The sequence below is a fragment of the Peromyscus maniculatus genome, chromosome 13 (genome assembly GCF_049852395.1).
Source record: "Peromyscus maniculatus bairdii isolate BWxNUB_F1_BW_parent chromosome 13, HU_Pman_BW_mat_3.1, whole genome shotgun sequence".
NCBI lineage: Eukaryota > Metazoa > Chordata > Mammalia > Rodentia > Cricetidae > Peromyscus > Peromyscus maniculatus.
In genome coordinates this window covers 43,511,077-43,526,011 of record NC_134864.1, presented here as the reverse complement: position 1 = coordinate 43,526,011, position 14,935 = coordinate 43,511,077, and the positions used below count along the sequence as shown (strand labels likewise).

Below are 14,935 nucleotides of genomic sequence, written 5' to 3'. Positions count from 1 at the left end.
GCAACCATTTGCTTCATCAAATGGCTTACTACACCCACAGGAGGCCCCTGTCTGTAAGGTCTTCACATAGTTAGTTATATATTACCTCTATGAGATTCCTATATACAAATACACACAGACAGAAAAATAAACACAAAATCATGCATCTACACACACATACACATTTCCCCTAGAATTTTGACCCAAATGCCTTACAACTCGTGATGGGAAATAAAGAAGGGCTGACATGTTTACTGGAGTTTGAAGCACCAGGGTATGTTATTTTCTTCATTAGTAATTTGTTTTTCAATTGTGTTAAGTGGCTGCCTACTAAAAAACTACAAGTCAGAGGATGTGCATGCTGTGGTTCTTACATATCTTTCTACCGAGGGTGAGGCTTTTGCTGGGCTCTTTTGAAGCCTACAAAAGCAATAAGAGCTCAGAGAAGCAACTCTTGCATTTTCATTTCAACTACCTAATTAACTGAAGAGTAAAATAACATATAGGGAGACAGGAGCCAAGTTACAGAGTAAAGACATAAAAATCTGCATAGGGCATTTGCTTGCAATGCTCTTGACAATAGCAGTTTTAAGATGAAGCCGCCAGCATTTGCTAATGCTCCTCTGTGCCCTGACACTGCAGAACAATTTGCTCAGAGCCTCATTTGAATAATGTGAAAAATCTGGGCGATAATTCAACTGCACTTGCCCAATACCTGAATTCTTATCCACTTTAACTTTTGTGGAACTAATATACAGAAAGGGCTAACAGAATATTTAAAATGAGTCTAAAATATTAAATACCACAAAATTAAATATCCAATTTTTATTAAGTATAAAAAAATTATCTAATTTTTATTAAGTATGATCCAATCTACAGAATATGAACCACTAAGTGAATTTGTCTATGAAACCCAGGTTTCTAAATGGATTTGCTATTGTATCTGAAGAGAACAATCCCCTTCAAATGTGTGAGTGCTGAGGAAAAGAGTGTGAGTGTTGAGTCTGACATGTATGCGGATCCTCACATCTAACTTTAGCTGTGGAAGACAAGAGACCAATATGCCAAGAGGAGTAGTTCCTGCTTCAGTACATACCTTCCTTCAAGAACATAAATCCATTTAGAAAAGTGTAGGGAACTACTTACACAGCATTCCTGGAGGCGCCATAGGACAGTAACATCTTGACTATGTCCACGTGCCCATTCTTGGCCGCATCGTGGAGTGGCGAGTCATTCTGATAGCCTGTGGTGTTGACCAAAGCATTATGCTGGAGGAGCAATTCCACTATCTTCAGGTGCCCATGACTGCAGGCTTCATGCTAATCAAAGGTAAGATTTAAAGGGGAGAAATGGGAAGAGGATGGAAGGAAAAAGTGTATTAATAAATACACTTTAGAAAAATGAATGAGAACATCAAGTCAGTAAAGTTAGTCTTACATAACTACTATCAAACCTTAGGCTGTTAACAGTCACAGCCACTAATGGTAATTTTCATGGTCAAATACATAGTAATGAAAATCTGCGTACTTCATAGGAAAGGACAAGCCTTGGATCACATATTTTTCTTTTTTAAAAAATGTGCTTTAAAGTAACTACAGCTGCTAAATTTTTCTACCATAATTTTACAACATTAGAAAAAACTCTTAGTGTGGAACAACCAGATCACATACAGATCTGGAATTCTCCAAGGCTGAGGAGAATTCAGTGCTTCGATCCATATACCAAACTGCACACCAACGTAACCACCCAGCAAAGTGACATCCTCGGACGATTTACAAGACATGTTCTCTTTGCTGATGGACACTACTGGTTATCTGGTGTCAATTACAACAGAGGTAACAAGGGGCGCTCTTAAATATGCTTTCTGAATAGACCAAAATGATGGAGCTAATAACAAAGGGAGGAGCAAGAGAGTTAAAGGCTGAGACTGCCATCCCTCCTAACCGGTGCTGGCTAGCCCGTGGAACACAGTGAACTGATCCAGACTAAGCCCTCTTGGCTTAAAATTTGTCAAGAAGTCATTTTATATATACTACATATTTATTTTAACACACATAAATATTACATATTTATATATTGTACCTTCAAGTCATTTTTTGCACCTGGCCTAAGGAGTCTCATTTCTGCACTGAAATTCTAATAGTTTACAAGATAAAGGAACCCCTCTCCCTGTGGACGCTTTGGAGTGACATTCTAACCCAACACTTACTGTCTTCATTAGCTCATGTTGAAATTGGTCTCAAGTGTGTTTTCCATTCTCTCTTTCCAGACTATTCCTCACATTGCAATTGATGATAGTAATAATGAACAGACTTTCAAAATATTTATGATAAAGCCTCAATTTGCAAATGGATAAGGTCTGAGGCAAGATCTGAGTACTCCCTGGTCATCACATTCCATCCTTCTAACTGCTCTGTTCCATGAAACCAAAATCTATCGGGTTCCAGTGGCATGCAGTGCTACACAATGCAGCCTGATGTCCACGGCAGCAGCTACCACCACACATGAGCTGACTCCCTCCCACCAATGCAGGGAAACTGGACTCCTCTATCTAAAAGTACTCCAAAGGTAGCCAATTACTTTCCTGTCACAACTGAAACAGCCAGATGAAAAATAACTTTCTTTCCATACTTGGTCAAAACATAAATTCTTCAGACTAAAGAGTGTAGGTGGCAGAGCATGATATATGAACAACCACAAAACCATAAACTAGAACCATAAGCATAAAAAGAATGAAAAACAAAGAGATCTATAACACTGCAAAGATACACAAAAGAAAACTACCAACGGTGTCCATCCAGCATGGTCTTTAACATTTGGGTCGTTTCCATTTTGTAAGAGGTATTCAACGGAACGTATATCGCCCTGGTGGAAAAAATTAAAGGATATTAAAATATATCATGAATGAAATGAGGCTACTGAGGCTTTGTTTTAAAGATTCTGTCTTCTTCAAGTCAATTGAATCTTTCCCCTTACACCCTGACTGCTGCTCATGAGCCAAGAAATATTGTGTCTCTCAAGTCCTGAGATGCAAAGTCATTTTGTCTGTACTTGAATATTACTAGCAATCCATATTGAAAATTCAGTTCAAGATACAAAATGAAGACCTCTAGCCAGATACTATCCTAAAATTCAAGTCATCATTCCATTTGTAAAAGCGGCGTTTTGAACATTCATGAAAATAATTTCTGAGCATTAAAATAAACAAAGCTTGTATACAGCCAACAAGCTAGTCAATGAAACCAATGTTAAAACTGCCAAAAAGTCCTGCTTTATTGGCAGTTATCTATTTACCCTGATTCACTAATTTAGTTTACATTCACTTTATTTGCACCAAAGGTATCTTCATGGCAGAAGCAGTTGCTTTGTTTAAAATGCCAGGAAAAGGGATTGAGAAATAGTCATACAACACACAAAATTAGCATTTAATTTTATCCTCTGCTTTGAAACTAAAACCACTACCCATTATCAATTAACTGAACAGTAGGAAATGCAGCTTCCATCAAATCCATACTATTCCTTCCATTTCTTTCACACTAGCTGAAGAGTTTGCCTTCTTTCTCTTCTTCCTAGACCAGCAATCTAGAGATTCATAGAGTAACTTTTCACCAGCGCCTCACTGACAGGGGGAGGGCAAAAGAGAGGAAAAATAAGAACGGCAGTCACTGTATTGTAGCATCAGAGCCTGATTTCAAAGGAGATGAACAAGAGGTTGAGAATAAGAGAATTAAGATGAAGTAAAGGCCTAGCAGACAGTATTCATTCGCCCTTCAAGTTATTAAGGTACATTCAATTATTAAATGACATGAAAATTAAGTCTCCTTCCAATTCTGATCTTCCTGTGTCTTACATATCTCTATCTAACTAAATCCTAATTAGTATAGGTAAGTGGATTGAAGCACATACCATAGTCTGGTCAATAAGATGCCCTCTGTTGCTAGCCGTTAACAGAAGAGAGCCTTGGCAAAGGAGACGAGGCTGACAATTATGCATCATCTCTCTAAGCAGGAGGCCCTTTACCACCTTCTAACACCCCCAACCCTCCTTTCTATTTCTCTCCCCAGAAACACAATCTCCAAACTACATAACAATGCGGTCTCATTATCACATGCAATCCCTATTCAATATAGGTGGAAGGATCTGACAGCCATCTGCCATACTTGATTACCTATTTAATCAAAGTATTGGTCAACCCTCAAAGCCTTTTTAAAAACTCTCCAGCTGGGGCTGGAGAGAGGGCTCTGAGATTAAGAGCACCGACTGCTCTTCCAAAGGACTGGGGTTCAATTCCCAGCACCCACATGGCAGCTCACAACTGTCTGTAACTCCAGTTCCAGGAGACCCAACACCCTCACACAGACATGCATGCAGGCAAAGCCCTAACGTTCAAAAATAAATAAATAAATAAAACTCTTAGCTATAAAAGATGTTACACCCTCTTAAAAGCAACATAAAGCTTTAGGAAAAGAAATAGCATTTATACAGTGGGATGAAGTTTCTAAAACCCTCTTAAAATTATTACCAGTCATGGCAAGCAAAACAAAACCAGCTCTTTTAGAGTAATGTAAAAAATAAATAAATAAATAAATAAATAAAATTTACATGCAAGTAAAACTATACACATGTTGTATTTAATTCCTTCTTTTACGAAGATTGCAAACCCAGGCAAAACTTTGTTTACTTTTTAACTCAAACATGAAACCATTCAGAATCTTCTAGCTTTCTGAAATGTAAATATAAAGCACCATTACTATACTCTTCCTGTGTAACCATATACCACAGTCTCTCACTCCTATCCAAGTGTAATTCAGACCACTTTCTTTCTAAAGCTTATCTGTACCTCTACTGGGTTAAGAGTGCAAAAGTCATTTAAGACCCTCTCCCCACACCCCATCCCCCACCCCAGTCCACGCTATAACATTTGCCTTGGCTTCATGGTTTTCTATTATTCTCTCTCTCTCTCTCTCTCTCTCTCTCTCTCTCTCTCTCTCTCTCTCTCTCTCTCTCTCTCTCTCTTTCGAGATTGGGTCTATGACATAGAGTCTATGTAGTCCTGGCTGTCCTGAACTCACTATGTAGTCCAGGCTGGCCTCGAACTCACAGAGATCCGCCTGCCTCTGCCTCCCAAGTGCTGGGATTAAAGGTGTGCGCCAACACATCGGGCCCTAAATTTTATGTTTTAAATACTTTTTTTGAGGCATGGGCCTATGTAAGCCAGACTAGCCTTGAACATCCTATTCAGCCAAGGATAATCTTGAACTTCTGATCCTGCCCCTACATCCATAGGGAGTTCTGGGTAAACAGGCACTAGAGCCACCACACTTGTTTTTCTGGAATGCTCAGAATCCAAGCCCTGCATACTAGGCAAGCACTGGACAACTGATCTACATCTTCAGCCCCTACAATTTCCTTTTCTATTTCCATATTTGGGGCTACTTCTCAAATAGAGAACATCTTCAGATGATAGCTTTAAGTGTCTTTTTTTTTTAATCCATGTGCAACATATATTCAAATGGTCTAAATTAGCCAAATGACTAAATTTTAATAGCCTAAAAGAAAGTATTAAATACATTTCAACTGACTGAAATATTGAATATTTTGGAAATGGTTATACTACCAAAAGCGATCCATAGACTCAATGCAATCCCCACCAAAATTTTAATGACAAACTTCATTGAAATAAAAAAGAAAAGAAAAATAAAATAAAATAAAAGAGGGGCTAGAGCAGGTCATTTGTTAAGAGTGCCTACTGCTCTTGCAGAGAATGTAAGTTTGGTTCCTAGCACCCATATCAGAAGTTCACAACTGCCTACAGCTCCAGCTAGGGGTAATTCAATGCCTTCTTCTGGCCTCTTCAGAACCTGTACTCACATACACACACAGAACCTGTACTCATACTCACCACCACCACCCACCCACACACATATACACATACACACACAAACAAATCTTACGTTAAAAGTAATAGAAGAATCCTAAAATTCATCTGGAACCAGCAAAGACGAAGGAGAGTCAAACAATCCTGAGCAAAAGTACTAGTACACAGAAACTAAAGCATGTTATTGCACCCAAAATCAAATCAATCACACACACACACACACACACACACACACACACACACACACAGCATAGTGTTGACACAAAAACAGACACATAGATCAACAGCCCAAGAGCCCACCACATAGCTGCAGACACCTGAACTGTGACAGACAGCAAACAAAATATACAGAAATGACAGTCTTTCAATGAGTGATGCTTGGAAAAATAGATGTCCACATGTAAGAGAATTAAACTAAATACCCTCTCTCTCACCCTGTACAAAATTCAATTCAAAATAGATCAAAGATATAGAACCTCTTAAAGGAAAAAACAGGGAAAACACCTCATGAAACAGGAAGAGACAGTTTCTAAAAAAGACTCATCATCACTTGGGAACTAACTCCAGGAACTGACAAATAGGATTGTGTGAAACTAAAACCTTCTGCAAAGAATCAAATGAAGACACAGCATACCAAAGGGAATAAAATCTCTGCTGACATCTGACAGAGGATTAATATCTACAACATATAAGAAACGCAAAAAAATTACCAAGAATCAAATAACCTGGAGCTAGAGAGAAAGATGGCCTGGCAGTTAAGAGCACTGGCTCATCTTCCAAAGGACGCAGGTTCAATTCCCAGGACCCACATGGGGGTTCACAGCCATCTGTAACTCCAGTTCCAAGGAATTCAACACCCTCTCCTGGCCTGTACACACAGATATCCATACAGGCAAAACACTTATACATATAAAATTAAAATATACAAATCTTTAAAAGAGGAAATCAAAGAATCCAATCAATAAATGAGCTAAAAATATGAACATAGAACTCTCAAAAACTGAAGCACAAGTGATCAGTAAATACAGAAAATGTTCAAAATCACTAAACATCAGTGTTTAATTCAAATTAAAACACTGAGAGATTCCACCCCATCCTAGTTTGGAAACAAGAAAAACTGTTGGTAAGGCTGCAGAGAAGGGACCCCTCCTACAATGCTGTTGGGAACTTAAATCCAATAACGGAAATCAGTTATCATCCTCAAATACAAAGTAAGCCTGAGACAACTGCGGCTAAAGGTGTCTGCCGCCAACCACGCCTTAACATGGGCTTACCACCAGGAACCAACACGGTGGAAGAGAATAAACCCCTCAAAGTTGTCCTCTTACCTCCACACACTTGCCCATCCACTCACTCACGCAAATAAAGGCAAAAGCAAGACAAAGGAAAACATTAAAAAGATTAGTCATTGTGGTTTTTGAATGAGAAGGTGACTATATAGGATCATATACTGGAATGTGTGGTCCCTAGCTGCTACAACTGTTTTGGAAGGGATTAGAAGGTATGACCTTTTAGATCAGGTGTGACACCAGGAGTGAGCTTCTAAGTTTAAAGGCCATGCCAAACCCAGTCAGTCAGTCAATCAGTCTGTCTGTCTGTGTGTGTGTGTGTGGGGGGGGGGGTGTCTCCAACTTCTGAATAAGATGTAATCTCAGCTACTACTTCAATGCCATGCCTGTGTATCTGCTGCCATGTCCTCCCACCCCACCCCACCATGGCAGTCATAGACTAAGCCTCTGAAAGTGTAAGCAAGAACCAAACTCAATCTTGCCTTGGTCATGGAGTCTCCTTCCAGCAATAAAGCAGTAACTAAGACAGCCGTGTAACCTAGTTTGACCCCTCCTAGGTATTTACCCAAGAAGTGGAAGTCAACACATTTCAGAGACACTTTGACATACTAATGTTTGTTGTGTGCTACTCAAATTAGCTAAGTTACAGAATCAACCTATGTATCTGTCAACACAGAAATGGGTAAAAAAGATGTACATATGTACAAAGAAATTCTATTCAGCCATAATGATGAAACTATGTCACATACAGGAAAATGAATGCAACTGGTGATAATCATACTAGAGGAAATAGTCTCAAATATCACATTTTCTCTCATGTGGACCCTAGATTTATAGGGATTTTCTATACATACATAAAATCGTGTATGTATAATATGACATGAAAGTGGAAGTTAAACTGCCCAGGGGAATAGAGAGGACTATTGGGAGGTGGGAAGGAGAAAAGGGGAAGAATAGCCTCAGTTTTTATTGTCAACTTGACACAACCTTGAGTTACCTCAAAGAGGGGACCTCAGCCCAAGAACTGCCCTGATTGGCCTGTGGGAAATTGTCTTGACTGATGATTATGTAGGAGAGCCCAGCTCCCCAGGGCTGATAGCCCAGCTCACAAGGCAGACAGACAAGCCTGAGCTGTATAAAGTTAGCGTGAGCCAGGGCGCAAGCGAGCCAGTAAGCAGCATTCCTCCGGGACTTCTGTCTGCGGTCCTGCCCTGTCCTCAACCATGGTCGGTGACCCTGAGGTTAAGTAGACACAAACCATTTCCTCCCTAAACTGCTTTTGACTATGGTGCTCACAGCAACAGGAAAGAAACGAGAACATGGAAAGACAGCTGAAGGATGCTCGATACTGTATGAAATGTCATTATGAAACTCACTACTATGTATAACAAATACATGAAAAAACAAAAGACTGCCCAGGTAGAACTTTAAAACATTTGCCTCAAATCCCTAAGGTATAAATTCCATACTTCCTCTACAATTAATACAGTTTAGTAGCTTTTCCCTGGTAGAGATGAACTGCCAGAACCACACATCTACTCTACCTTTAACAGAAAGCATCCACAAAAATGTACACACACACACACACACACACACACACACACACACACACACACACACACAAATTCTAAAAACTTCTTCTCCTCTAAATCTTTATTAACAAGCAAACAAACAGAACAGAACAGAATAACCTAAGAAGTCCAGGAAACACTAGAAACAAGTGAGGAGCAGAAGGCACCTGGGAACGTCCAACAGGAAATGAGTGGCAGCATTGGAGACACACGCCGACTCTATTCCTAGCCACCTGCTTTGCTTTCCTGTCACTTGTGAGTATCATCAAAGTTGGCCTTCCATTCATAGTCTACCCCTAAAACATACAGCTGATTAGCAAGCTGCTGCTCTTCAGACCTTAGCTGCTTTCTCCTCCTAACTTAAAAGTTTGTCTCATTTTCATCTTTCTGCTTCATGTAAACTTAATGTCACGCCCATAAATAAGATTATGATAATTAGGAAGGGTCCGCAATAACTGGATAGTTTGCACGGATACAAAGTTTCCAGGAACTAAATTAACTTCTGCTTCTTGCTTTAAATTACTTTCTTCTCTAGCAGATTTATTTTGTTTAGTAGGGGTACTCTCTCACCTCTTACAACTTAAAAGAATAATTGTGATTTCCTTAAAGCCCTGAAAGAAAAAATCATCTGAGGAAAGTATTTATGAAAACTTATAACAAATTTTAAATGCTCTTGGTATTTTCAAGTAATACTTTAAAGGCACAAAAATAAAAGAGCGTGTGCCCAAGTCAATTTATGTATCTGCAACTTTGCAGTAAAAGGAAAAATTCTTTATATGGTCTCACATACTGTGACTATGTGCATATTCCAGCAACACAAAGTAACTTTCCAAAAGCATGCAAACGAAATTCTTTCTCCCTATTAGAAGATTGGTTCTTCAAAAATAACCACTAAAAAAATCTTCATAAAAACTATAGGCCATTACAATTATGTACAATAAAAATTACTTACCCTTCATAGCTAAGCTTTTTCACTGAAACCAGCTGACCAGATAGTTAAAACTTTGCCCCATTCAGCAATTAGATGTCATTTTAAAAAGAGAGAACAAAATGACCTTTAGGGATGGAGTTCTCCACTATGGTAAACAGTTCTCTGGCTTCTTCTTAGAAATCAGGGAATAAAGTAATTACTAACAATTAATCTGGACGCCTCGGCGATACAAAGTTACTAGTGTGGCAAAGGGGGCGGTGGGTGGCCGACTGAAAGCCTGGATGCTGACTCAGCACAGTGTTCTGGAACAAAACCGTCAGCATATCCCAGACCCCAGTTGGCTTGTGTTCCATACTTTCTTAGGACCCTAGGAGGAGGGAACAAACAGGACTGCCGAGAAGAATGAGCTGCAAAGCCGCAGTCTGAAGCAGATCCTCTCAGGGACCGTCTCTCCCCAGAATTAGAATTCAGATTCTTAGCACCTTTCCTTCAAGTTGCCATCCTAACGTGTTATGTCTGCATGGAATCATGAAATGTCAGCCTCTTACATGGCTCAGAAAAGCCACTACTGAGGCATTAAGTACAAGTAATCACTTCTGAGTTGCTTGCTTTTGTAACACATAAACAACTTACAAGAAGAAAGGTTTATTTTGCTCCTGGGGCTTTGGTCCACCCTGGCACAGAGGCAGCGGAGAGCAACTCACATCATGGCAATTAGGAGGCAGAGAGGAGCAGAAGTAATAGGGGAAAAGCTAGTACAAGCCACGCCTATGAGGATACACTCTCAGTGACCAACTTGTTCCAGGATTCTAGAGTCTCTCCATAGTCAGTTTAAAGATTGACTTATTCAATGGACTGACCATTCTTTAGGCCAGAGTCTTTACTGTGTGCCTCAGAGAAAGCACAGAATTGTGTTTACTAATACCACTGGTGTTTTTAAAACAGAAGTTGGTACCAGGGACTGGGATACTGCTGTGACAGGCCTGACCACACTGTTGTTTGGAGGACTATGGAAGACGTGAGACTTTGGACTAGAAAAGCAGTTGATGCTCTAAGCAGTGCTTAACAGGCCATCTTAGTAGAGGCGTGGACGATGGTGCAGAGTGATGTGAAAGGTGGGGCCCAGCTTAAAAGGTTCCAGAGGGGAAGAATATTACTGGCTGGCCACATTCTTGTGATATTTCGGCAAAAAATGTGGCTGCTTTCTGCCCTTGTCCTAAAAATTTGTCAGGAGCAGAAGTAAAGAGTTTTGGATTAATGGCATTGGCAGAGGAGATTTCAAGACAGCCTAGTATCGACTCTATTGTATGGTTATTAGTGGTCATTATACAGACCTACAGTGAAAAGGAGCACATGAAGCAAAGAGAAATATAAAAGGTGCAGTTTCAGAAGAAAAGAGCACCAAGCAATGTAACGCTGGAGACAAGTCTGGGGCGCAATGAGTTTTGTTTTGTTTTTTTAAAGCTTAATGCGCCGGGTGGTGGTGGTGGTGGTGGTGGTGGTGGTGGTGGTGGTGGTGGTGCACGCCTTTAATCCCAGCACTCGGGAGGAGAGGCAGGAGGATCTCTGTGAATTTGAGGCCAGCCTGGTCTCCAAAGTTCCTGGTTTCCGAGTTCTGGGAAAGGCGCAAAGCTACACAGAGAAACCCTGTCTCAAAAAACCAAAAAAAAAAAAAAAATTTAATGCTAAATGGAATAAAGGGACTGATGACCTCAGGGCAAGACACCACCAGCTTAATCCTGCAACCTGTAAAAGGAATAAACCTGAGGGATGTCCTTAGCCTAGAAAACATCAGCAAGTCAAAGCTTATGTAAATGTACATCATCATGAGAGTTACATTCCAGCCTGAGCAGGCAGCAGAACTTGACAGCTTTGGCCACATGGTTTTAGGGTCAAGACTAAAGGAAAGGGCTTGTAGAATCTTCGTCCTCCATTAAAGAAAGCCTTGGAGGCTAGGCATGTGGTAGGCCCTCCATGTAGTCACAGAGGCCATTGCATGGAGCTGTAATGGTGAAGCCTGGATTGTATTGGAGCCCCCAAAATTTTGGAAATGTAGGGATAGCTGTCAAGGAGAGTTACAGACTGGGTGTGGAGGCAGCCCCAAAAGAAAGAAGTATGCTGCAGTTGACAAAGTTGAAAGGAGCTGGAGTTCTGAAGAGCATCTTGCCATCAGACATGGAGATATCAGAATGTGGAGTGTGCCCTGCTGGGCTTCAGTGTTGCTTTGGTCCACATTTCCTCCCTGTGCTCTGGTTGGCCTTTAACTAGCTACACAATCCAGGCTGGCCTCAGCCTCCTGAATGTTAGGGTTACAGGGATGAATTATTGGACCCAGCTCCAAAAAGGCTGACAATCAAGATTAACCCTCCCAAGTACCATGAACTGTGGAAGCTGCAAATCTACCTACGTACTGCAGGGAAAAGCATCCCCGCAGCAGCAACACAGGAAGCCTTACTTTCTGACTTGCATAAACCCGCCACATCCCCTTCTCCGCTCTGCTTGCTTTAAAGGTCACCAAATCTGAAATCACTGTGCAAAACGAACTCGTTTCCCGCTCCTGGCTCCATGGCAGCTTTAACATTAAGGCCCATTCAAGTCTTTTCCTGAAAGAAGGTGGACATGCCGCTGAAATCAGACAGCAGAATTATAGGATTTGGCTTCCTACAGCTGGACAATTCATTCTTGCTACAAATGAGAAAATTAAGGTGAGAACTAAATGAAAACTCTTTCTAAAAAGAAAACTCTGTTGATAAACCCACTGATACTTTTTTCGTCCTAGACAGTGACTATAAAGTCAAACACAGAAGTTGGATGCACAGCTACTCTGCGAGAGTGCTGGAGAGAGTCCCTGTGTTTCCTGTAAAAACACACACCAATCAGACAGGTGGGGATACACAGGCAGCTCATCATCAGATTGTAAAAGACATGGTTGTTAATGGTTTTAAAAGAATGGCACAAATCAATGCATGTTTAAGAGTAGAAAATCAGAATTAGTCAACTAGTAATAATAATAATAATAATAATAATAATATCTGATAATCAGGCTCAAGAAAACAAAACAGGCAAATTTAATTTGGGCAAGATTATTCAAGTAAATAGCCAATTGAGAAAACTTACACAAAGCAATCATGAACACATCCATGAAGAAAAGTCACCAACACACCATTATACCACTATTTTTCCCTATCTACTTATTCTATCTACTGTGGCTTGTTTCCATGCCTACAACAGAGTATAATCTAGTTTATGAGTGGGCCACCTGAATGTGCATGCCAAGTTTGGTTGGTTTACTTGTTGTCTGTGGTTATTTCTGCTCTAGATGATATCTGACACATACTATATCATTTGTAAAGTTGGATGGAGCATAATAATTATAAACTAGCTATGTCTAGAAAGCATTAACAATATTCGAACATCTTAAGTGCGGAGATGTTTGATAAATGTGACAAGATGACCAAAAGACTAATTTTCTAAGTCAGTCTGAGCAGAAATCACCTGAAACATAACCAAATGTTAACTCCAAAAATGAGTTGTACCAAGAGTATAGGATCCCTATACCATTAGTATGGCTAATGGCAGGGTTCCCTTACCCCAACCTCTTGTCTCCATTCTCTACATTAAGGTCTTCAAGTCAGTGGACATGAAGAGAGGAGAGGTTCTCCACTCCTCCCTCATTCCCTCTCTTGCTTCTCAATGATGAGCTGAACAGCTTTGCTCCACGACACACATCTACCATAACACATTTCAAGCAGCAGAACCTATTGGGCATGGACAGAAACTTCCAATACTGTGAGATAAATTAAATCTGTTCTCTTATCCCAAGTATTTGTTATAGTAACGGCAAACTAATATGGTCTCATTCCAAGATTTAGTGTAGAATAGGCAGCCTACCTTAATAGAAGCAATATGAAGCAAAGTCTCTCCTCTGTGATTTCTTTTCAAGGCCGTGACACCGGGTGACAGCTTCACTGTGGCGGGGCTTGACATCATTTGTCTGTGAGTTGAATTATTCAGCAGAGGTGGGGGTGTGCCTGGTGAAAGGCTGAGGGAGTCATCCGACATGTTACTGTTTCTCCTGAGTGTGACATCAACTTGCCCTGAAGAACAGTCAACCAGCGGTGGGTTTTCTGCAAGCGCGGCTGGCTTAATGCCATCTCTGCTGGGGCTCAAAACATCGCTCCCACAATTCTCAGAAGTAGGATTGGGAGGCCTGCTGCAGCCTTTGTGATTTCCATTACGCCCTACTGAGCGAAGATCTTTTACACAGACCTTCTTCTCAGGAGTCTCTTCATTCTTGCTCACAGTGTCTGGAGACACTATATGCTCAGCCAATGGTAAAGACACTTCAGTCAAGCTTCCCGAATATTCAGATTCTGCAACAGAGCCACTTGCTAATAAGTCGATTTCACCATTCACCCGTGGACTTTCCGTGACTGGTGTTGGGCTACGGCAGACAATCCTTTCCTCCTTCAGTTCCTCTTTGGAATCCAATCTACTATCCTCTGTCTCTGGCCTGGAACTCCCCTCCTGGTTGATCTCAGCTGAAGCTTTCTTCGGCTGCTTTTTCGCAGATGTTCGAGAAGCTGTTTTAGCCCTCTTAGAAACAACTTCAGGGGGACTTGTGGAAACAAATTCATACATTGAGGCTTTCTGGGCTTTGTCACCCTTTGCCTTTGGAGGCTGGGTCTTCACTGACACTTTATTCACAACATATCTAACCCTCTTACTGCGAGGACTAAACCACATTTTTATGGAATTCTTCTTCATTTCTGCGTCACCACATAAACTTGCCTTGGGTGTGGTGTCTTTTGGATCTGATAGAACAAAAAAGAAAAAAAAAGGAGGAAAAGAAACAGGCTATGAGGATTAATTTCTCCATCTTGAGCTACCGATGAATTTGGCTTTTAGTTTTCCTAAGGACAGTCACCTTTAATTGTTCTACAGCTATACTACCAATTCTAAGTGCCTAGAAGTACTTCCTTTGTTTATTTTTTCACCTCCCATCTCATAAATGTACCCACCACGTAAAAATCACCCTAGGTAAGGAAGAAGAACTGGAAAACACCGCGTTTTAATAAATAAGTAGATTTTAACACTGCAAGAAGGTCACACACGACCCTGGCCTAGCAGTAACAGCACTCAGGCTATACTCTAAAGAGGCCAACACTTACTTCTTCCTGGTGACATGGGAGCACAATGAGTGCCATGACGACACTAAACACATAAGGCCAGCTACAAGCAAAACTATGTAACTGAATGAGGGCAGATTCCCCACAGTCATTGAAAT

The 14,935-nt window shown here is 40.7% G+C and overlaps 1 protein-coding gene across 5 annotated transcripts in view; it reads right to left on the bottom strand.

Moving 5' to 3' along the window:
* The window catches only part of Bard1 (BRCA1 associated RING domain 1), a 74,614-nt gene that overhangs the window by 38,961 nt on the left and 20,718 nt on the right, over positions 1-14,935 (bottom strand). For 3 of the 5 annotated variants that reach the window (XM_006972245.4, XM_042260171.2, XM_076550172.1), the window contains exons 4-6: positions 13,540-14,462; positions 2,764-2,844; positions 1,126-1,298 (exon numbers count right to left, since the gene is read on the bottom strand). In XM_006972245.4, the coding sequence (XP_006972307.2) occupies positions 1,126-1,298; positions 2,764-2,844; positions 13,540-14,462 (1,177 nt within the window). The remainder of the gene's footprint in view (positions 1-1,125; positions 1,299-2,763; positions 2,845-13,539; positions 14,463-14,935) is intronic. The other 2 variants (XM_076550170.1, XM_076550171.1) reach the window with 1 other exon arrangement.